This window comes from Molothrus ater, chromosome 3, assembly GCF_012460135.2.
Source record: "Molothrus ater isolate BHLD 08-10-18 breed brown headed cowbird chromosome 3, BPBGC_Mater_1.1, whole genome shotgun sequence".
NCBI lineage: Eukaryota > Metazoa > Chordata > Aves > Passeriformes > Icteridae > Molothrus > Molothrus ater.
In genome coordinates, this window is record NC_050480.2 from 99,420,577 (window position 1) to 99,445,775 (window position 25,199).

At 39.2% G+C, this 25,199-nt stretch overlaps 1 protein-coding gene across 9 annotated transcripts in view; it reads left to right on the top strand.

Annotated features, from left to right (window-relative positions):
- Nucleotides 1-25,199, top strand: part of KHDRBS2 (KH RNA binding domain containing, signal transduction associated 2) — a 339,493-nt gene that overhangs the window by 47,048 nt on the left and 267,246 nt on the right. For all 9 annotated transcript variants that reach the window (XR_008508260.1, XR_004979862.2, XR_004979866.2 and 6 more), the window contains exon 2: nucleotides 12,899-13,026. Coding sequence is in view for 1 of the 9 variants with exons in the window: in XM_036379472.1 (XP_036235365.1) it covers nucleotides 12,899-13,026 (128 nt within the window). In the remaining 8 variants the exon portion in view is untranslated. The remainder of the gene's footprint in view (nucleotides 1-12,898; nucleotides 13,027-25,199) is intronic.

A 25,199-nucleotide genomic window follows, 5' to 3' on the forward strand; every position in this document is an offset into this window, starting at 1 on the left:
TTCTGAGCCCAAGATCTGAAGTCGCATACTGAATGAAAACTACTATTTTGATGGTTTGTAGACTCCTTTCAAATACTTTGATAACTGTCTGAGCAGAGATTAGCAGCTCATTAGTGGAATTGCTAACTGGAAAATCAGGAGAGGTCAGTGGGAAGCCTGAACTTCAAGCAAAATTTTATACTGGTTCTTAACTTCAGTATATAGCATCTTTTCATAGTTTTCAATAATGTGAACTTCTAGACATCAGTCTTATTCTGCAGCTGTTCTACTTCACAATAGAGAAAAGTGTGAAAAAGGCTAGATAAGAGCAGAAAGGAAAAAATTGCTGGCTGGTTCATATCTCTGTGTTGCTCATTGCAGACCTTATTGTCACTAATAAGTTCTAGGACTGAAGAGAGTAAAAGAAAATTCCCAGAAACTGTGAAGAGACAGAAAAACTTCCTTTTGGCTGGTAACTCCAGCTGGGTAGAGCAACCCACTCAAGAATTCCAGCAGGTTTCAGATAGTCAGGGATAGGTAATGCATATGTCACTGGTGGGCTTCCCTGCGATTTCAGTGATCGATTCATCTTTCACCCCTGTGTATCTGTTCCACACCACACAATATGTAGCACAGCACTGCACTGATGCCTTTTCTTCAAATTAATCTGTGAGAACACTTCAGTGTGTCCTGAAGTGTTTTGTTGAATAAACTTTGACACAGTAGAAACTACAAAATCTTTGGCAAAAAGCTACTTTTCTTTTCTTACCTGTCATAGCAACACAGTTTTTAGGGCGTTAAATTCAAGGACACCTAGAGATATGTTCACAAATAAATACACTTGTGATGTTTTTGTTGGTTTTTGCTTTATTTTTTACTTGTCTGAGTAAATCTTCATGCTCTCTATTTCTCTTTTTATGAGTAGTCTCATTCTCAGATGAAAGAAACCCAGGATTAAATAAAAAGTATTCCAACAACTTTCAGGTTTGCCTTTCATCCAACTGGTGATATATTCATAATACTGTCTAAGTTGTTCTGAAGATAAGAGGTAAGAAGGGAGAGCTGTACTGGGAACAGCCATTTAGTGAACTGCACACCATAGCTAAAGCAGTACTGTTGCCAAAAACAAACTTCCAACACAGGTCAATTCCCCAAAGGTATGTTTGACTTCAGAGACACTTTTGAAAGAACTTTAGCCTTTAAAATCTTACCTAGTGGCTTGCTCTCTTTTTAACAATTTGATAAAAAATATATATTTAATCAATGTTGTAATTGTTCAGTTCCTTTAATAGTCCTTCTAAAATCCTCATAATAGTCCTTTTTTTTCCCAAAGCTAGAAAGCACCTATATCTTGAAGCTAACATTGTTATCACCCTTTAAATGTTATCAGCAACTTTATTAAGTCATCGCATTCAAAATGCATCCCAGATCTTTTCTTACTGCAAACTTACTGCGCTTGCTGATGCTGACCTTTGGATTGCTCTTGGTTATTTTTACTGAGGTGAGAAAGACTCCATCAATTTCCTGCAGCAAATTTCATTGTAAATAGTGGGGGGGTTTTTTTGGTTTTGGTTTTTTTTTTTTTTGGGGGGGGGGTTTGTTTTTTGGTTTTTTTTTGTGATTGCAGTTGCTATCTATCTAGAATTACGTGGGATAGTGTATTAATGATAGTGGGAGTGTATTCAGCAACTGAACTAGGATTATATGGACTACTGTCTTGAGGAACTACTTGCCAATCAGACTTAAAACTCTCCATGAAAGGGTGTGCATCGGAGCAGATGTTCATAAATTTAGTAAGAACTAATGTTTTCATTTCAGGACATTTCTAGTTATTTAACACTACTAGTATCCTCTTTATAGCTTTTTAAATCTATACTGATCTAAGCATAGGTCAGTAGATAGATACATTAGGTAATTATTTTTCTACCAATAGTATAACTTGGACAAGAAACTACCCTGTGGCATACCTTTGAAAGCTGCTGATTACGTGATGGATAGAGCCAGAGTAGTGACCAGACAGTAAAAATCAGTTGTCAGTATAGAGAGGGGAAAGATATATAAGTTTTTGCACACTTGAATTTTCCTCCTTTGTTTTCTTGTTAATACTCTTTGGTTTTCATTTGATTAGAAATCTGAAGTTTTTTAGGTCTTTAGTTACTTTTCTACCTATGTTAGTACATTTTGTTAAAAAGTTTGCTAAGGATGCAGGATTATGCAAACATGCTGTTTCTGTCTTCTAACATTTTGCAATGACATTTAAATCTTTTGGACAAATTCCAGAAATTTGACAGACACGGATAAGTCTGAAATTTTTTGCATTTGTAGGATCCTAGGATAGTTCACATGTGAAGGGGCCTTGGGAGATCTCTAGTGCTACCTCCTGCTCAAAGCAGGGCCAGCCAAGGGTTCAGAGCCAAGTTATTCAGGGATTTCCAGGTGGATCGTGAAATCCTCCAGTGGAAGAGATGGTATATCTGGGCAGCCTGCAGCACTGCTGGACTGTGTTGAGAGAACTTTTCCTTATACACAGGCCAAACCTTCCTATTTTCACCTTTGCCCTGTTTTATGTCACCCTTGTTTCACACTCCTGTGAGGAGCATGACTGTGGGAGCATCAGCATTGCTGAGCTGCTGTTGGATCCCTCAGAGCTGTCTCCTCAGCACAATGAACAGGCCCAGTTCTCTCAGCCTCCTCTCACAGGGCAAGTGCTCCAGCTCTGACCACCACGAGTGGCCTCCACTGACCTTGCTCCACTTTGCCAATGTCTTTCCTTTTCTGGGGAGGAGAGGGCAGGTCTGGTCCAGTGTTGCACATACATGCAGTCTCATGAGTACCTACTAAAGGATCACTTTTCTGCAATTTCTCTATGTTCTATACAATAGGCAGCCTGATAGATGATAACAGCCATAAAGTCCAACAATAAAAAAATACCTGCATAATAAATTAAACTTGTAATGGACGCTGTATTTTCAGATATGCCCAAATTAAAAAGACCTTCAGTGCCTCATGGGATGGAATCTAGTCATAAGGGAAGAATCTGTAAAAGACTTGAGTTTATCAATACGGATGCTTTCAGCAGTTCCCCTGTGTAATTTCATCCTATACCTAAAAGTATTTTTTTTTCAATCTGTAACATCGCAAATAGATGCTTTCCCCTCCTGAGAAACACTAAATACCCATTTTTGTTTCTTCTCATACTGGCCTGATTTTGCATCTCTGTCATTCTTTTTTGACTTGTCTTTCAGAATTCTTTCTGAACATTATTTTACTAGCCACTTTTCTTGCTTGAGAGCTGAGGTGATTCAGCTTGAGTTAATGCAGTTACAAAGCTTCAGTTTGTATTTGTCTAGAACAGGTGACATACACATGTAGATCTGGCCCACAATTAATCTAACAGTTATTAAATTAATCACTGGCAGAGGTATTGCCTTACTTGTGTCTGATGTAAGAAGAATTATTCCCTTATCCTCCCTGAATCATCCCCACTAGCTGTGTGACTTAATGAGTATGTGTACATAAAGTGAAGGAATGTTGTTCATACAATACATGAATGTGTTTCTGGGTGAATATAGTGAGCCAGTGCTCGTGGCTGATTGTACTGTCCTTATAACCCCTCCCAACCACTCTTGGTACACTCAATATTTTTACTTTTAAGTTACCAATTCTTAGGAGTTTGGATGCCATTTTTATTACTGGAAACCTCTTAGGATGCTCACTTCTTATGAATTAACTTCATTTTAATTTGTTCAACTATTGAGCCATCTGCCTTTTGTTTTTCCATGACTCAAAATTCAATAGCTTTGCTTTCAATTAAAATGTAATGCCTTGGACAGAACATGAGCCTTCATATATGTTTCCAGTATTTTCTGTATCTAAAAGTATGCTGGGATTTTTTGTTAACGCTGTTTTGGTATTCAGAGTTCCCACTATGTAATTTTTTAATGAACCTTAAATTAAAAATGCTCTCTCTAATTTAGAGCTGTCAATGATTTGGTGATTGGTATTTTGCACTGGCATTGTCTCATTCTTCCTCTTACAATTCAAACATTCTTTCATTAACCTGCAGAAAAAGTGTACTTTGAGTACTAGATAAGCTTGATATACATAATAGTACATGCATGCAAGAAGTTGGTGATACCCCCATTCTAGAAATCATTCCCATTAGTAGAAACATATGATTGTTTCAGAGGGCTTGACCTTGTTAACAGCAGCCCATGATTCTTGATTGAAGTAGCCCCAGTACTGCAAGTGCAAAGGCAAGAAAAGTCAGATAGGCTGCAAAATTCCTTTAAGTGGGAGGCAAATGTTGACAGCAGAAAGAATTGTGAGATTTAATTTTTTTGGTGGTTTGGACAGACTGACAAGAAGAAAATTATTTTTTGAAGAGTTTTGACATGACTCTTAAGTGTAGCAAAAGGATGTTTTTACTCTGGGGTGCCTAATTTTAATAGAAAAAATATATTCATTAGAGAAATTTTGTAATAAGTGTCAAGGACTTTGAAGAGAAATGTAATTAACATCATTTTATTGGCACTGTAAGAGTAAAGCAGAGAATACTGAAAAAGAGCTACTAACTTAGCTTTCTGTTTTATAAATCCATGAAGGAAAAAGAAGCTACTCCCCTCAAAAAAATTACACATAAATGGGCTGACAATATTTCCAGAATTTTACAGCTCAAATTCTGGAGATAGGTCAGGATAAATTTTCATAGAGAATAATATCTCTAAAAAGATCTAGCTAGAAATGGGGTTTTGTCCCTGATACTTCTCTAGTCAGGGCCTCTTTTTGCATGACTGAAATATGCATGTTTTCTTCCAATGAAGAGGAATGAGAGATGTGTGTTACACAGAAGCAGATGCAAGATTACTGTGTTAATGGTGAAAGGTAAAAACGAGGCATATTTGAGGATTGATACTGGGGGAGGTAGTTGAATAGCTCTATGTCTCCCTGGTTTCATTTGGTTAGCTCAGAGCAAAAATGAGTGGAAAACATATGAAGTGTCTTCTTAAAATGCTTTATTTTTGCTTTTTATCTAAGATCAGTGGTGCAGAAAAAGTACCACTGAGATCCTTGTGTTTGTGCTCTGTGGAGGAATGCTGTTGATTATGGACATTTTATTTCCACTGGTGTAGTGGGTTGACACTGACTGGATGCCAGGCACTCAGGAAAGCCACTTGCTCACTCCCCTCTGCATCTGGACAGAGGAGAGAAAATTTAATGAAGGATTCATGGTTTGAGATAAGGACTGGGAGAAAACACCCATCAATTGCCATCAAAAGCAAAACAGGCTCAACTTGAAGATATAAAGTGAGTCTGTTGCTAATAAAATCACAGCAGGATAATAAGAAGTAAAATAAAACTGTAAAACCACCTTCCCCCCACCCTGTTCCCCCTCCTTCCCAGCTCTACCTCCTTCCCCAGCAGCACAAGGAGACAGGGAATGGGAGTTATGGTCAGTTCATCACCCATAGCTTTTCCTGCTGCTCAGGGACAGGAATCCTTCCCCTGCTGCACCATGGATCCCTCCCATGGGAGACAGTTCTCCCAGAACTTCTCCAGCATGTGTTCATCTCACAGGAAGCTGCTCCCTGTGCACTGCTGCAATGTGAGTCCATCCCATGGGCAACAGTTCCCCTCAAACATCACTTTTCCATGAGTTGCAGTCCTTCAAGGACAGGCTGCTCTAGCATGGGTCCCTCTCACCTCAGGTCTTCCACAGCCACCTGCTCTGGTGTGTGGCCTTGCATGTGCTGTGGGTGGATCTCTGCATCCCGATGGATCACCACAGGCTGCAGAGGAATCTTGACTCTGGTGCCTGGAGCATCTCCTGCTCCTCCTTCTTCACTGCCTTTCGTGTCTGCAAAGTTTTTCTTCTCACATTTTCTCACTCTTCTCTGGCTGCAATTACAACTTCCCCACCATTTTTGTTTTGTTTCTTCTTAAACATGTTATTACAGACACGTAACCACTATTTATAGTTGTCCCAACCTTGGCCAGCAGCATGTCCATCTTTGGAACCACTGGTAATTGGCTCTGCCAAGCACTGGAAGCTTCTGGCAGTTTCTCACAGGAGCCACCCCTGTAGCTCCCTCTACTTCCAAAACCAGGCCATGCAGACCTAATACAGCTGGTCACAAGATCCTATACTGCCTATCGCTTTCTGTAAGCAGCAGCACACGTTCCCCTGCACTAAGAACACAGTGTGCAGCCAGCAGCAAAGCATTAAAGAACTGCCTGTTCTGTGTCAGGACAGCACTTGGGCTACCTCCAGTGCCAGGGATCATCCTGGTGCAGATGAGTGACACTGGATTGTGTTGGCATGTTCCAGCTCTCAGGGCAGGATGGCGACTGACCTTTTTGACATGTGCAGGAATGTAATCAAAAGCTGTATGGCTGTAGTCCTGTGGCCACCGTCTCTTGGTGACTCTGCTTGAGCAGGGGAGGTTGCACTAGATGGTTCTCTGCAGTTCCTTTCGTGCCTCCATGGTTCTGTGACTCAAATCACACTCAAGCTAAGAAAGCCCCTCCAGATTTCATGACAGGGGAAGGTTTGAATGATTCCATATGCTCATGATGAGCCAGGTTTGTCTCCCACAAGTCAATTGTCCATGTGGCAGCCACCTCTTTTCCTTTGGGGGATTTATCAGTGACTGCACAGAACACTAACAAGCTAAACACAAACATGAGGGGTGCAATGAATGCAACATCTCACTAAAGGCATTGGTTCTGTTTGTGTAGTGTGTGTTGCAGTTGACCGTTGTTTTTGCAGTTGGCAAGTAAAAATTTTCAGCTAAAGCAACTAGCTGCATGTCAGTGCTGTGAGGAAGTTGGCAGCTTGATTCTGGCCAGGATTCCTTCATAAGATTGTCTTAATGCTTCTTTTCTGTGGTGGTACTAGTCATGGAGTGACATGACAAGTGTACACAGTAGCGGCTGACTGTAGTTCAATACAAAAATTGAATACAGTTTGTCTTGCTCCAGTAATTAGTGTATTGCCTCTGTCTTTTGAGAAGACTCCTCTTTTTGCTCCAGTCTTATTTGAAAGTAACAGTGCTTGATACAACACTGTTTTTTGATTACTTTGGTAGTCTTTGGCCAAGGTCTGAAGAGCCTGTAGCCTGTAGTGCCACACTGGGCATTAAACCTGAGGCTTTGTACAGGGCGTAGCATAGGGGCAAATTTCTCCATGAAGGCTTTGGGGTTTATTGTTAAAGTCTTTAAAGAAGAAGATGAAGAAGGAAAACCTTTTCAGAGGCTTTCTACCAGACATTACATTTGGATTGGTATTATAGGCAGTGCCTTTGAGATAGAGTGATTGTAAATTGACTTCACTGTTCACTGCTTCATTGTGAGAAGAGTGGTAACAGGAGAAGGTCCTCTGGGGGATGTTTGGGATAAAGTGTAAGAAAACAGGTGTGGAAGGACAAGAGATTTCCTAATAAGTTGTTGATGTCTTTGGCAAAACCAAGAAAAAGTTGGTCACACTGTGGAAACCAAATACAGATAGAAAGGTACCCCCATACAAAATGTTCACTACCCCATTTTATACACAAGTGGGTACCATAGAACAGAATGACAAAGCAGCAGTTAAGTTTTGTACCTGTTATCCCCCTAACCTGAAAAAGCTTTTTAAAGGTGTCTTTAGATTTTCAGATGCATTTTTTGATGGGGAATAGATCCTTAGCCCAAGGCTTGAGCATTTGATTTGACTTTATTTTTGCAATTGTTAGTAGGGGCTGTTTTTGTCTGAAGTAGTATCATTCCTGACACTGGTAAGAGGGCATACAGTAGTTCCCTTGTTGGTAGTGTGTCCTACCAGGCTCGTGCCCAGCATGGCTCCGGGACCTCCATGGGGATCACTTCCTTGCCACTTGTGAGTCAGTGAAATCAGCCTGGCCTCTCCGCTGATGGCGCTCACCCCACCTCATGGAGGTTAGAATGTCACGTTCCATCCTCCTTAGATTTCCCCGCACTGTTTGGTGCTGTGTGCTGCGGGACCTCCCCCGGGATTGGCTCCTTGTCACCTGTGGTTCGATGAGAGAAACTTGGCGTGCTTGCTGAAGGCGCTCACTCCTCCTTGGGGAGGCATAGATGCCCTGTTCAATCTGTCTCTCACAGCATTCCATCCTCCTTGGATTCTCCTTCAGGGGCAGTGGGCTGCGGAACCTCCCTTGGGTTCGGCTCCTTGCCACCTGCGTTTCTCTGTAAGAATGCTGGCGCCCCCGCTGTTGGCGCCTGCTCCTTCCTAGAAGAGGCACGGATGAACCAGTCCTGTCTTAGAGCTCGTCCCTCATCACGTTCCATCTCCCTTAGATACTCCCTCAGTGTTTGGCTGGAAGATCTGCGCAACGTCTGCCGGGATCGGCTCTTATTGCCCTCGGTTCTATGAAAGAAACCTGGTATTCCTGCTGACGGCGCTTACGCCTCCCTGAGAGGGCACGGACGCGCTGTTTGGTCCTTCGGCCCTTGTCACGAGCAGTGCTCCGAGCCCTGCTCTGCTGCCGTCTCCTGCTCCTTGAGTGGTTGTAGCCCTGGGCCTGCTGGGCCCTGGTGTGGTCATCATGATGCCTCCTTGGATACCTGCTTCGGCTCGTCTCTTGGCCTGCCCGCTGCCCACGGCTGCCCCCACGGCTGCCACCACAGCTTCTGCTGTGAGACTTGCGGTGCTGGCGTCCTGGGGAATTATGCTGACCTCTTTCTGCAGAGCAGGACCCAGCTTGCTCTCCTGGAGTACGGCTGGCAGAACTGATGGACTCCTCTACAGAGTGCACCTCAGAGTTACTGTCTCCCACCATGTGGAATGTATGTGGAAAAGGTGACTGGCATATCAGGCCCTCCACTCTTCTGTGGAGCCACTCCACCATGCAGTAAAAACAGAAAGGGTGCCAACGCCAGCTCATGGAAGGTTGGTCATTAATGCCCACCCGGCAGATCGGGCAACTTAGGTTCTCTGAAGCACCTGGACGGGCAGCCCTGGGATACCTGGCTGGTGCTGGCAGCAAGGGAAGAGGTGCCGCTTTCTGCCAAGTCTTCCTCTGAGGCCATTTTGTTCTGCAAACCAAAGAGATAAGGTGATGTGTTCCCTGGTGCTGGGGACACAATCTGCAGCCAGCAGCAAAGCTACCAAAGTCGAGCCTTAAAGAACTGCCCACTCTGCCTCAGGACAGCACTTGGGCTGCCACCAATGCCAGGGACCATCCTGGGGCAGATGAGTGACACTAGAGTGTCTTGGCATGTTCTAGCTCTTGAGGCAGGATGGTAACTGACCTCTCTGATACGTGCAGGCAGGAGCTGGGAGGCTGGGAAAGGAATTCCTGGCCTCTCAGCAGCTGCAGACAGAGCCTGAGTGCATGGCAGATTGGGACCAGTACCCCAGGTCGTGTCAGTGTCCTTGTCCAGCAAATCTTCTTTGTGCCCTCAGAAAGCACACAATGGGATGGGGATCCTTTTTCCCCTCACCCTCAGATGTCTGTCCCCAGTGGAGGAGGCCAGACACTGGGGCCTTTCAGAGCTTCCCCAAGCATCCAAAAGGCTTGTTGTCACACATGTCACAATGACTCCCTGGTGACATTGTGGGGCTTTCGGGGACCACACCCAGAAGACACAAGCTCCAGCCCTAAGGAATGAAAATTTCCAAAATAACTCATCTTACACAGCTGCTCCACTGTCAAGCAAAATCCTAATGCCATATTTTTCATATAAATTCACAGGTTACACTGATCATACTCATCCCTATGTTCTGTTTTAGAAATAAGCCAGCTCAAGGCATTTCTTACCCCTCAGTCAACTTTGCAGGTCAAAAGAGGTGATACTCACTCAAGCAGTCTGTCCAGTGTGCAGCTCCCCAGAAGAGATGGATATAAGTAGAGATGGACATACTGGAGAGTGTCAAGTAAGGGTTCACAAGGATGATGAAGGGTCTAGAACATCTCTTCTACAAAGACAGGGCTAGGAGTGCTGCCTCCAGGCTGTTCAATCTGGAGAAGACTCCATAGGGGATCTTTTCCAGTGTATACCAATAACTGAAAGGAAGGTACAAAGAAGACAGAACCAGGCTCTTTTGAGGGGTGCCCAGAACACAGAACTTCTCTCTAAATATTGGAGAACTTTTTTTTTTACTGTGAGGGTGACCAAGCACTGTCAGTGTGCTTGTGGACTCTCCCTCCTTGGAGATGATACTCAGAAGCTGTCTGGCTGTGATCATGGGCTAATTGGCACTGCTTCCTGGTAGAAACCTCATGTCCCCAGTGTCCCTGCTGCCTTCTGCTGTAATTCTAGGCTCACAGCCTGGCCCTCATCATGATCCCTATTAATTTGATTCTCTCTCTGTATTTGACCTTGAGTGCTGCAGGAGCTCCCCTGAAATGGGTTCTCTGTTGCCTTTCATTCCTTGGAAGAAACTCAACTCCCCACTGCTGTTTCTTGTGCCTCCCATAATAAGCTGGGACTGGCTCTTCTGGGTTTAGAGCTCAGCCCTTGTCATGGAGTAAAACCAATTAAAGTACCACAGGCTTGTCTCAGTCTTGGTTGATCAACAAACTCTTGTTCACAGAAGTCTGATAAGCCCAGCTGAAGTAGTCTTGCATTAGCTTCAGCAAAAACACCACTTTCATTTCAGAACTTCCATATACTCTCAGTCAAAAACAAAACACAAGGCTGGGACTGGTTGCAAGGCTTGGTAGATGATTCAAAGTGGAGCATTTTGTCCTAACCTTTAGTACCCATCCCTACTGACCATACAGGATTTTAAGTATGTTCAGCTTTCCAGGAGAAAGAGTTTAGTAGTTTATACAGCCAATGGCATCCTTGCCTGTATCAGCAATAGTGTGACCAGCAGGACCAGTGCATGATTGTTCCTCTGTACTCAGCACTGCTGAGGCCACACCTTGAATGTTGTGTTCAGTTCTTAGCCCCTCACAAAGACTTTGGGGGGCTGGAGTGAGTCCAGAGAAGGGAGCTCAGAGCTGGGGAAGGGTCTGGTGCACAGATCTGATGAGGAGCAGCTGAGGGAATTGTAGCTGTTTAGCGTGGAGACAAGGAGGCTCAGAGGGACTTCACTGCTCTCTTCAACTACCTGAAAGGAGGTTATGGTCAGGTGGGGCTTGGTTTCTTCTCCCAGGCAAGTAGTGGCAGGATGAGAAGACACAGCCTCAGGCTGTGTCAGGGGAAGTTCAGGTTGGACAGCAGGAACCACGTCTTCTTCGCAAAAACAGTTACCAAGTATTGGAACAGATTACGCCAGGAAATGACTGCCCTGGAAATATTTAAAAGACGTGTAGATGTGGCACTTAGGGATGTGGTTTAGTGGTGGACTTGGCAGAGCTTGATTAACAGCTGAACTTGATCATCTTAAAGGTCTTCTCCAACTTAAACTTCCATGGTTCTAGTGAAATGTATGTGTACATATAGATTGACTTTCCCCACCTACCTTTTAGAATTATCTAATTTAGTACTGTGTTCACAGTACATTTGGGAAATTCCTATATTTCATTTAGTACTTACTGTGCTTGTAACACTTTTCCCTCTTTATGTGCCTTTGTCTCTCCCCTCTGTACCCCCATAGCACAGCCCTTTGTATAATTGCATTGGAATTTTTGCTATTTTCAAAGACCTTTTTTCCTATTAAACCTACCCAAAATGAGTTACTTACTTAACTGATGCTTGCTGCTTTCCAGATTAATCTTCCACTGAATGCAACATACCACATTTTTTTACATGTGTTCAAGTATTTTACAATAATGAAATGTTCTTCTGATGCTTTTAGTGATTGTAACTGATTTTAATCCTAAATTATTGAATATATATCCCATTTGAAGTATTTTAGGTGTGTTCTCTGGGAGGTTTTAAAAAAGCTTATGACTGTAACATTAGAGAACTGTCTGCTGGTACAGGCTTTAAATAAATTACTTGATCTCATAAAAGCAGCATAAACATTTATTAACAAATCATGACATGGGCTGTTCTTTTCAACACATTTTTTCTTTATGCTTGTTGGAAGTCAAAGAAACTTGTATATGAATGTTATAGCATGCTGTGGCTGTGTTCCTCCTTTCCACTCTTGCTTCCCCATCCTTGAAGCAGCATGTTTCTGAGACCCACAGCTGTCCCTTTTCAGCTGTAATTCAGTTATAATTAGCTCATTATAAGCATTGCCATTTTCTGTGCTGTCAACAATGTCACTGCTGTAAAAGCAGATTTTCAATAGTACCTGTGCTGTCAGGAAGCTCTCAGGCACTATATATGATGCTCTTTGCAGGATGATGAATTCAATTATTTGTTATTATCCGTTGGTTATAGAGCTTTAGGGAATAAAGAATTCAGAATTATTCTACCTGAATATATTTTTTGGGTTTTTTAATAGTAAATTTTAGAATGTATTTAATGGTCTTTATTGCATTTCTTAATTGAAGAATTTTTTTGAGCAAGAGTTAACTATTTCTTATCTTCTTTTGTATAACCTTTAACTAATTCAGAAGTATTTGAATGGAAACTCAGTAACAACAAGAAGTTCCTTCAGTGTTCTAGTATTTGTACTGAAAGTTAGCTATTGCAGTTGGAATCCAGCTTAGTTCTGGCAGGTCACATTTACAAAAAGCATCAAGCTGTGATGATGTTATTCCCTTTAAAAGACTGACAGCTGGAATTGTAAGCCTCATCTATTCCTGCTCCTGCTGAGATCATTTGGCTTCCCTTTCAGCTGGGGAAGAATTAGTTGTGGAGTGTGACCTGTGGCTGTCACCTCTGCCTCCCAGCACTGCTGAGAGTCCAGGTTCTCTTAAGGACAGCAGTCCCTGTCACGGGACTGCTGAACACCTGTCAGGTGTTCAGTGCACGGTCTGGGTAGGAATGTGTAAGTTTAAACTTCCTAAGGATGACACCTACCATGTCACTGATTGTTCTGTTTCGTGATATTTTTCAGAAATGGAAAAATTTCAGGGTTCAGAAGGCAAGAAGGAAGATGAAGAAAAGAAATATCTTGATGTTATCAGCAACAAAAACATAAAGCTGTCAGAGAGAGTTCTGATCCCTGTCAAGCAATATCCAAAGGTACTGTAAATCTAGTCTAACACTTGTTTGATATTTATTAATAAAATTATGAAAAAGTTGCACACAACCATTTTTATTGAGTCATGATATGCAGGCTTTGTGGTAGTCAAAAAAAAAAAAGCTTCTATATAAACCTATCTGTTGCATGTTAGCCCTTAATGTTTTAGCTTCTGTCTCAGGGCCTTTCAATTCAAAGTGAAAATTAAAGTGAATGAGATTTTTTTTCAAATTCAGGTTTGGTTTGTTTTTTTTTTTTTTTTACATATATCATCCTTTTATAAAATAAAATACCAGTTGCTCAAGAATAAAAGGTTCCAGTAACTCCACAAAGCTTCCTCATAGAAGAGTTGGGGGATTTTCTGCGGTGTAGTAAGTTTTAAAAGATCAAGTATCAGGATTACTGCAGGCTGTGACTGACAATGTTCCATGCTGTTGATAAAAATCAAATGTTTTAGCATCTAAGACTTTCTTATTAGTTCTCATTGCTACATACTTTAATGCAGAAAAAGGATTTTATTTCTTGCAAAATTTAGCTACTCATGGGAAGTTTTTAATTTTGTATTTTATAAGAGATTATTGGTTTTTTTTGGAACTTGGGTGTTTGGTTTTTTTATACAGTTTTTAATTTTACATAAACATTTATTCCAATAGTATTCATTCTGAAATTATAAAGATCTCTATTTGTCTCCAGAGTAGTTTTTCCTTGCTGATTTATTATCACATGGTACATGGTTCACCATTAGCCTTGATTACAATTTGAGCTTTTTGCTTTATACTTTCATCAGAGCAATAAATTACAATTGGTAAAAAGCTCATCAAACAAAATGAAAGGTGTAAAAAAAATTGAGATTCAATGATTCCAGCTGACACTTACCTCCTGACTAGTGACTATAAAACTGAGATAATGTAATAATCCAAATGTTAAAGACCTTAGAAACACATACAGTGCTATAAGGAATCACTTTCTTACTGCATAGCCTGAGGTGCTTTGCCTTGATTTGTGGTATTTTGTGTAAATGCTGTAGGTGACCTGAAGTTCTTATTCAGGATGTAATAGTGCTGTAACTTCGTAACAGCAGTGTGATAATTATTCAGAATACTGTTTGATGAAGGTAGTAGAATAAAAGACAAACTGTTTAAAAGACAAAATACTATCATCTATCCAATATAGCACCTGAATGTGATTAAATTAGCTTCATTTACTTTAATGAAAGTGTCAAATTAATGAATAGTAAAAGATATAAGGCATTTTTTTACAGCTTTTGAGTGGTGGAGCAAAAGAAATCAGTGTGATGGAAATGAAATACTTATTCAATAACGCAGAATAATCTCTTGCAGGGTTTCTGTAGTTGATTTGCTAGCAATATTCTGTGCTTGGCATGGAATTATTCCCAGAACTGCAGGTTTCCTGATACTTTCTCTAGGAACTATCTTTCAAGGACTGCATTTACACTTAGTATCAAACAGCTGATTGCTCTGATCGAGTGTCTTGTCTTTTCTGAGTAATTGTATACATTAGGCAAATCAGCACACAGCAGTTGCTTCAGCTTGCTTTATAAATAATGAAAAAAACCTAGAAAATAATTAAGAGGATTTGTTTTATATATTTGGTAGAATATGTTATTAATAGCAGTTGATCTGACCTTTTATTTATAAACAGCTAAGATAATTATCATATTATTTCACTTAGGAGTCATTTCTATTTGAAAGATTATTATTATAAATCATTTATTCATTGTTTGCTGAACAGCTTTTTTGGGCAGTGCTAGGTAAGTAGGGTTCTGAAAACATGCAGAAAGTGTCCAAGTGTATACAATTGTTGAAAAAAAATTCTGCCCAGTTAAAAACCATGTAAGACAACAGTTTACAGGCTCTCTGTTTAGGAATGAGGGCAGCTCTTGGAAGACATTTGCACTTACTTTAACTTCACGTAAAAATACAAATTGCTCCAAGGGAACCTTTGGCCTAAAAATTTATTATGGTCTGTAGGCTAAGCTTCAATGACAGCTGTAGAGTCAGCAGCAGCATTTTAAGGTTTGAGCAAAAGTTAACACAAAATGCTTCTAGTGGCTAAATAGTTCTTGAAGTTGCAGAATAAGCCTTATGAAATTGTCTCTACTCAAGTGTCCACAGTCTGGTGCAGACAAAAGGAAAAGAATATGAAAGGCTGTGATTAGCAGCAGCTGTCTTATGTTACCAGCTGGTAAAGACACAGGCCTCTTTCCTCTACTCTAGAACAGGGATCTAAAATAGAGATGGGGTGTTAGTTGATACACCAGCAATGATCTCTTCGAAGATTAATTGTCTTAAATACCAGTAGCCCAGGTAAAAACAGCATCTCATTTACACACACTCCTCTATGCAGCAGATATTTTTAACCAATCCAGTCACAATTTCTCTTGAAATAGTGATGCAATGTCTTTGTTGATTGTTGATCCTTCTTTCTGTCCCATAATGCCTTTTTTTTAAATTAACTTTCATGATATTTGAATTCCACCTAAGGCTTGCATGAAAATACTTCAGGGTTTGTTTAAAAAGACTTCAGCACAGATCAGTGTGAATTTATTTCCAATACATCAGATATGGGAAAAGAGTAGGTTATTAAAAAAATCAAAAAAAACTCCAAAAAATCTGAAATTTTCTTGTTGCTGAGAAACAAAAGTAATGGTTTAGACACTTGGTGGGAAACGTTGTCATTTGCATGGCAATACAGATTTTTGCTGTTTACTTTCTTGTAGTTTGGCTTTTACTGTTTTCTATAGTTCCTACCTTTTTCTGTGATAACTCGTTTAAGGAGCATTTAAACTGGGCTTTGCAAATTTGTTCCTTTGCACAGTTTAAGAATTTGAGAGCTTGTTTAAAGCCTCAGCTTCATGTAGCACATAAAAAAAGAAGTTCTTCTTCGCAAACTTGTCTAGTACACATTGTAAATTAAAATATTGCTGACTTTGGTGAAATTCTGCCCTCATTATCCCTGCCTTCAGCTCAGCTGGGTTTCAGCCATTTAGGAATAGCTCAGTTTGTTAATTTCTTTTGCTTTCTGTGAGTGCAGATATATGAAATAGCTGATGAGTTAAAAGTAAACAGTATGTGTATAAAAGTCTTAAATATTGCAGTGCATCTTGGTTTGACCTCAACCAGCAACCAAGCCCCATGCAGATATTCACTCACTCCTGCACCAGTGGGATGGGAGAGAAATGGAATAGTGACAGTGGGCTGAGACAAAAGACTTTAATAGCTAAAGCAAAAGTTGTGCATGGAAGTGAAGCAAAATCAGGAATGTCTTCACTGCTTCCCATGGATAGGCAGGTGTTCAGCCATCTCCAGGGAACAGGGCCCATCATAGCTAATGGTGACTTGGGAAGACAAATGCTGTCATTCCAGATGTCTCCTCCTTCTCCCACCTTTATATGCTGGGCATGACACTGTATGGTTTGGGATATCCTGTTGGTGTTTGGGGTCAGCTGTGTGTCCTCCCAGCTTCTTGAGAACCCCCAGCCTCCTTGCAGGTCAGGTTGGGCGAGGAGTAGAAAAGCCTTGACACTGTAAATCCTGCTCAGCAATATCAAAAACATCTGTATTATATCAACATTATTTTCAGCACAAATTCAAACACAGATCCAGACTTTGAAGAAAGTGATCTCTACCCCAGTCAAAACCAGCACAGCATCTGTTACTGTTTTAAAGATTCAGCACCAAATATTGTTAGTTTATATTGTTTTATGCTTCATAAACCCATGACTTCAAGCAAATAAATTAGACCAACTCAGCAGCGCTAAAGAATTCATTGTGAAGGGTGAACTTTTTTTATTCTGGCTTTGTCTAACTCAGACAAGTAACATGATTTTTATTTAGCATTCTCATTCTTTCATGTGTTGTTTCTCTCAACCTGATAGTTGCTGTTGTGCTTTCAAAACAACTGTTGTAATATTAATCATCTGCAGGTGATTTGTGTGTTTAGTTTACTTTTAAGTAAGATATGAAGAATAAGATATACTAATATGTCAATTAAATGGAATGACAAGAAAATAGAAAATTGCAAAGGGAAGTGGGACCTGGGCTGTTAGTGAGCTGAATGCGTAGCCATGACTTCTGTTATTTATATTGTTTTAATGAAATAAGTACCTTGTTGTTGCATAAGGCAGGAGGAACATTTGATCCTTCACTAATCCTGTAGATGTTTCAGGAGATTATAAAAACTCCAGCATTTTTAGAAAAGGAATAAGGGCAAAGTATCTAACTACAGAATGGAGATTTTTACTTGCCTTGCCAGTGTTTTTTCCTCCTATGTAGGACAAGAAAAACCTTTTTACTTGGCAAGATTCTGGAATTTAGACTGATGCCAGACTAAATCTAAAGATTTCACTGGTTTGGTATTTCAACTGAGTTCTTTAAAGAGAAGCCTGAACATTGGAAGACAGAAAATTATTAATTTACATGCAGTGTGTTGTACTGAAATTGATCCTATATAGTTGTATAAATAAAGAATGCTTTCTCATATATCTTGAGAGATTTCTATCCCAACCTGGTCTTAATGAAATAACTGAACATGCATCTTCGTAACAAAATAATGCCTTTACCTTTATAAATGTGTGGAGAAGTTTCAAGTTTCCTTTTTAGTTGAGGCCAATTAAATTTTCAAATTAAAGTGTAATTGTCACTCAGAATCTCTGATCTACACAGCACCAGAAATAATAGGGGCAAAAACTTCAGGTACTGTGTTTAATCTGGAATTTATTAGTAATTGATTTTTCCATTAAATGCCAATTTCTGGAGCCACTGATATACAGAAAATTATTCCAGAAAATTTATATAAAGTGTACTTAAGATTCATAAAAATCTAATGAAAAGATACTTCAACAAATTTTATTCAGTGGTGAAATACCAGGCCCTATTAAGCACTCAGATATTAGAAGAGGGGTCTTTTAAGTTTTCTAATATCTCAGTTCTGCTTCTTACCAAATTCCCTATTAATGTATAGTTTCAATTTTGATCATTAATTATATTTTAGATAGACCAGCGGAAATATTTCAAAATTCAGATTATAGTTTTTCAGGATTGTTGACTGTTGTTGTTCTATTTCTAGAGTCCCATATTGTTATTGTCAGATTTCTAAAGTCCATACCTCCTTGGTGTGTTCTCATAGCTGCAGACCTTCACAGCACAGACTCCTTCTTCTGCATGCTGTTCTCTCTCAGTTCAGGGCTCCTCCAAGGCTTTCCCTGACTGGCTAACCCACCCCCTTTTTATCCCAGTTATCTTCATTGGTCACAGCTGCAGCCCAATTAAGGACATCGCAGCTGCAGCCCATCAAGGACAGCTGGGACCTCCTGGGGCAAAGCCTATACACAGATATTCAAGTACAGATATTCAAGTACAATACATTTCCTCTACTATAGTTGACTTTTTTTGCTTCAAATAAATAGTTATAACCAAGATATTTTCTTTAAATCCCTTCCTGTACGAACTGTCCAACTAGTTCTGAAAAGTGAAATGAAATACGTGAACACTTGAAGAGAGGAAAGTTGGAAAAGTAGTTACCTTCCTGTACTTAAGCTGAGAGAAGAGGCAAAACTTCTCAAACCTCAAAACTCATTCTACTTCTCTGAAATTTTCTTGCAAGTGGTGCAATTCTGCTATTTAGTGCAGTTTTTCAGTATTTCTGATAGTACTCAAGACCCAAAATAGATACAAATCTTCTGTTCCATTTGATGCCAACAGACATCTGGAAAGTCTAGACAAATACTTTAATTGTACTTTCAGTAAAATACAGAAAAAAAATAACACACAATTTGTGTTTCCCCCCCTGACTTACTTAGGACCTGATATTTCATCCATCTCTCTACTTACTATTCCAGGTAAGTTTAGGAAATGAACCCTGAGTCTAATGTTTCTAGGACCAATGCCAATCTTGTGGAGCTCTTGAATGGTTACAGGAGATACCTTTTATTATATAAAAATAATTTCTGTCCCCATTTTTCTTAATGTTTTATTTGTTTTCCTAACACTGCTGTTGAAATCAGCTCTGACAGCATTAGCTACCTTCTTTATCATGCTGAGAAATGCTGCTCTGTTCAGACCTCTTTAAAAATTGTTTCATAAAATTGTTCCTGACTGCAGAGAATAAAGAATATTCCAACTAGAATTTAGAGATTTGCCTTTCTGTTTCATTTAACTATCCATGGCTATATAAATCTTTAGCAGTGTAATTAAAACAGCATTAACATAGTTAAAAACAAGTAGTACAAAAAAATATTCCCAACATTAGGGCTTCTTTCCCTACCTTTGATTGCATGATGGTGAAAGATTTCTCACGAGGTATCTTCCCTTTATTTATACATGAAAATACATAGTCCAGCCTTCATCCTTTATTGTTTTCTTCCTAAACTCATTCTTGAAATTACAGGCAGGGACACAAAATTGCTGCTTAGTGATTTACTGGGATTTACTCAGTGCTGTTAGAGTGGTATTGCCTTCCATATTTCAAGGCAGACTTTTAGAGTAGTTGGAATTTACCGTTTCCTATTGCAGAGCACTCAAAGGCAAAAACTAAGATGGAAACACCCTTTGTACTCAATACATTTAATAAGTACACTGGTCTTTCTCCAAGGAGCTGAGTGTCTAGAAAACACAATGTAGGTAGAAAACGGGACAAATAAAATATGAGCAGGAGAAAGTTGGTAGCTGGTAGGAGCTATGTGAAATCCAGACAAGTCCTAGCCACTCCCCTTTGGGAATGTTGGTCATGACTCATGTTTTCTAGGCCACCAAAAGTCTTACATTCCTCTCTATTATTCTTCATTATTCCTGTTTGAGGGGGAAAGAAAAATATAATTTTTAACACCACTTTAATAAAATAAGTGTGAGAGTGGGCAAAAATTCACCCTCCTTAAACGAACAGCTTTAATCAGGAGCATGATTTCATGCTAATAAAACACTGGTTGTGTATGATTGATTGTGGACACTTGCTCAACATATGCCCAAAGATACTTGGGGTTTTCTTTGCAATTACAGCAGCATTGTTTCTTTCTCTGCTCTTGGTATTAATGAATTATTTGAGGGCTAAACTTTGTCTTTAGTATCATCAGTACAAATTCAGTATTTTCAAAGGAATCTGCTTTTGGAATCTGAGGGGAGTTCAGCAAGCAAGTCTGTTGATGGTTTATGATAAATAGAATCTACCTCACTTCCACTTAATCTATGTTGCCTCTTAAGGACTAAAAAAGATAGTGAACAGTAAAAATTAAACTTTGTGTCTAAATACACAGAGAATCGTATCTACTAAAGCTTTCAAATTGGACCTATGCTTTGTGAGAACTGTAAAGCAAGCTGTTGGTTAGAGTGAGATTTTTCACAGTACCTTTGACTTCAGCAGGAGCAGAACTAAGCCAGTGATTTGTGTACTGATCAAAAAGTTCACCTGTTTGTGATCAGGTTTGGATGACTTGTTACTACTTTTTTTCCTTCTAGCTTTTAACAGGATCAGTTGCCAGTTACATTAGTTAACATTTATAACATCAACATCTTAAAATTGCAGGGCAGTAGAGGAGAAGACTTTATGGCAAATTGGTTCTATTATGTGTCTGGGCTTTTCTATGTCCTTAGAAATTCAAGTTTGAAAAACTTGAAGTGTGTGCAAGCAATAGGTAGAACATTGTAGTGCTATCAACACTTCTTCTAGCACAAATCCCAAACACAGCACCTTACTGTCTGTAATGAAGAAAATTAACTCCAGTCAGCCATATCCAATACAGCTTTTCCATTTGAAATGCCGCTATCATAAAGGATGTGAGATTTTACTTATTTTAGTTGTGGTACTATTTCATGTACATATTTTTTAATAACAACAGTAATATTTTTAATAAGGAAATATAGTGCAGCATAAATGTCATGAATTTTTTTAATGTTACTGTCTTATGTGTTAGCAGAGAATGAGAGAACAGTAAACTGATAACTTTAAGCAAAGTAGGGTTTAAAGAATGTTTTGGAAGCTTGTTAAAGTTGCTGTTAAAACAGTTACTTCCTTTCAAACATTGAAAAAAGATCCAGTATTTAAAGGAAAAAATGCACGTCAGGTGCTTCAAAATTGCTGCAACAGGTTGCTGCTGGTCATTTTTTCTTATACCTCCATTATTCTAGTCTAAACTGATCAAACATTTTGTAAGTGAAGAATCTATGTGGGCTAATCAGTTCTTGAAAGAAAATACATTGTTTCATCTTACACAGACACTCCTGAAGTCTTCTTTTACCTCTTGAAGCTGAAGATGAAATCTGTTTTGTGGCTTTTCAGGCTTTTTCCTCTGTTGAAGTAGTGCTACAAGATCACTTCAAAGTAGTCATTAATGTAATTTCTAATAACTCTCATCTAATTTTTGAAAATTACTTATAAAATATTAACACAAGAGATAATACTCTGCCTTGATCCTTTTGCAATAGACCTGATGACTAGACAGGAGGTAATAGAGCTCATCATGGAACAGTTCAAATTTCAGTGGTGCCTAAGTACACAAGCAGTTCCTTGAACTTCAGAGCTAAGGAAGCTTTTTTGAGCGTGTCTGTGTCTTTTGCTTAGCTGTGAGCTCTGATTTGATGTTTTGCTGATGGATATAATGACAAAAATTTTGTCTTCTATGGATTTTCTGATCTCCTATGGCATGAGCATAAGGCACAGCCTTTGCCTCAGTTTGAACATGTTCTTCTATCCAGCTCTATGTGTTCTCAAGCTTCAAAGATCTTACTTGTCTTTGAAATAGCTTCCTCTTGCAAACTGAGCTGAAGTCAAGCTCTGAGGTCAATAGTTTCTAGGGAAAAAGACTGCACAAGGTCGATGTTCACCTTGCCTTGATTCCCTATGAAAGGCTTGGAAACGACATGGCCCTGTGGGTCATGTATGACTCCTCACATAGGAGAAGGCCAATTACAGCAACAAGAACGTACAAGCAGCCTTCTCCAGAGCCTGTGTGCCCCAAGCAGAGTGACTGTGAATTTTCTGGAGCAGTTAGTTCAGTGACAAGGTTTCCTCCTCTTCAGGACTGTCCTTCGAATAGTTTTATAACTCCTTTGCAGCGTCATAGATTTTGGTGGCTTTCTTGCTGTTTCTAATGCTTCTTTCACATCATCAGAAAACTTTAAAACATCTTGGCATATGGAGGAATATGGTAATGAAAGAAATTTATGCTGAAAATGCTCTTACTTGCTGAGTTGCAGATATTAAGCCTAGAGCATGTTTGACCTCAGCCACCTTCTTTCCTGTTTTGCTTTTTACTCACATTAACAAACAAAATAAACAGGTGACACTTCCACATAATACAAATGCAAAGGATATGTTCTAATAGTGAAGAAATCTGTTTCATAAATCTATCTTTCATGTTTTTAATAGAATACATGCATATATATGTGTGTGTTTGTGTTTTATAAAAATTTATTAAAAACGTGCCTTCCATTTTTAGCCCACATGGCTTGGTAGTAGGATCAATATATAAACATTTGCAGGAGCACAAAGAATCAATTGCAAGCACGTTCACTTGATAGAATTAGGTTTTCTATTAACAGTAGAACCACCAATTTATCTGTGGTTACCACAGGTTATCTTTGGGTTTTTTTAACTGTTACATATCTGTGGTTTGGGATTGTGAGTCAGAAGGAAAATACTACATACTGAGAGGAAACCATGGCATCCCTCTTTCATTTCAAGAAATGTAGCAATTCAGAGTTTTGTCACTCACATGTTCTTAAAAGAAGACAAGGAGGAGACAAGTCTTCTGTCACTTTTCCTAGATATGAAGTCACAGTTTTGTTTCAACAGGATGAATTTAGAACAGGTGACAACTGTAGCAAAAATGTGTTTCCATCTACCTTCTGAGATCATAATCCTGTTACTGAGATAAGGAGTGGGTAGCGCTAAGGTAAATATTGTCACCTATGACTTATTCTACTACGAGAAATGTTCACCATGGCATACATAGCATAATTGCACACCATTTGCTCACTAATCACTGGTTTCCAAGCTGATAGACCATCTACTGATGAGAGAAACTGTTTATTGTCTATGTCAACTCAGCAAGAGAGAATTAGATTTCTTCACCTGGTTTATTTTACCCAAGGAAAATTCACTGAAGCAATGCTTAATGCAATATTAAAAGAAAAATTACACAGCCTATAGAGAATTGTTCAGTAAGATAATAAGAATAAACACGTTTCTCAGAAGTTAAAGAAATCTTGAATAAGTTATTTCTCTGTCATTTATTAAGGAAAAAAAACACCTGATGGGTAGCAGAAACCAGAAAAAGACCTTTTTTTCTGAAAGAGAACAATTTATTGCTGCTTTTGCAGCAATAAATTCTTGCTTTTTTTTTTTTTTCTTTATATACTGGGATATTGTTTCAGATTTTATAGCCTTAGGCTGCTCCTTATCACATTGCTTTAAATACTTATTTTTATGATTGAGTGAAAGTGGAATTTGGAAGAAATAGAATTCTTTCTGTGTAAGCTGTAAAACTTTATCTCAGTTACTCACATAGGTACCAGATACTGTAAATGTGTAACTTTAAATATAAATAAGAAAGTGGATATAATTAAGACCATGTTTTATGTCATGTTCCAACATGATGCAAGTGCTTTTTTGTTTTGGTAATTTTTAGACCCAGGAATCTGCATTCTCAGTGAAGCATGTCCAGTGAATTGTCTTGTTGCCTAAAAATAACCAATATACTGAAGTGAGCAGATTATCTGCAGATTTCCAAGGTATCCAGTATTTCAACAGATATCAGAAATCACAGCATATTTTTCTAGATAAATGTGTTCATATATGAAAATTAAAACACTGATGTTTGGTAGCTTTATTGCCAAAACATCACCTGACATTTGCTGCTTATGAAACTCTCTTCTTACGCATGAAACTATTTAGATATTTCTTTAATGGAAACCTCAGTTTTCCAGAAAACCCCGATATCCTGTCTGGGTGGGAAGGTAGTGAAGATGGTCATTATATGCAGCAATTATTGTCTCTAAACTTTCACAAAAATAAGCACTTTTAAGTCCAAGCATATACATTACATTTCGGATGGGTTTTGTCTTCCTGAATTGTCTTGCTTTAGTTACAAGTTGTTTGCGATTTACACCATGTAGCAGACACAGGAGTTACAAAATTTAAAAGTGATTTAAAATTTAAGCCATTTTTAGGAAAGTGTCACTAATGAAGCCATTAACAACTCTGTTGTGTGCTCCTGGAAGAGCCACTAACTAACATAGAGCAGAATTATAAACCCTGGAATGAGGGGTTCATAATGTAAGTGCTGACACTAACAGAACTGTAGCACAGAAGTGGTGTCACTGCAATTAGCTTAGTGCTTGTACAAATCATGTTGTATTATTCTTCCAGCCTCTGCAAGAAGAGATAGTTTATTTCTTTCAGGTATAATTGCATTTGTCACATTTTTTAATATTTTAGAAATGATACGAGCATGAAAAGGCAAGATGACTTTCAGAGCACTATTATGCTTTTTGGAATCTCAGTAGAGGGAAGAGATGATGGGGGAAAAAGTGGAAAACAAAAACAAAGCTATCAAGTTTTCAGATATTTTCAATCTTTTTTTTTAAGGATTCCTTTTCAGAAGAAAATAATAGGATGATGGGTACAGAAAAAGTGCTCTCTCATGGATATACTGGCAGGATGACATACAGGGAGGAGGGAATCTCTACAAATCCTCTCATGATTGTTCTTCAATGAAGAGAGAAAATTCTATTTTTGTTCCCTAGGAGCAGATTACCAGAACACACCATGTCTCTGCAAGGATGTGTTTCGTTAGGCTCAAGCTCACAGCCAAGTGCCTGGAGTCAGTTGTGTCTGCAGGAGCAGAGATAGGTGCATTAGTGCTCCACAATGCTGAATTTGTCCTCTTGGTCTGAAAGTTGACTCAGACTGCTCTAGAGTGAAACTGCAGAGATTGTCTTCACATTCAAGATAAGGGATATGTAAGCTGGGAAAGAAATGATGATGGGGCAACCAATGTGTTCATCTGCTGCCAGTAGAAAATGGTTGCCTACATTTCTGTGTCTAATTTTAATTTTCCAAATATAAGGAAGACACAGACAAATGAGTTCAGAGGAGGACTGCCAGGATCACCAGTGGCTGGAGCATGAGCTCTGTGTGGAGAGGCTGAGGGAGCTGGACT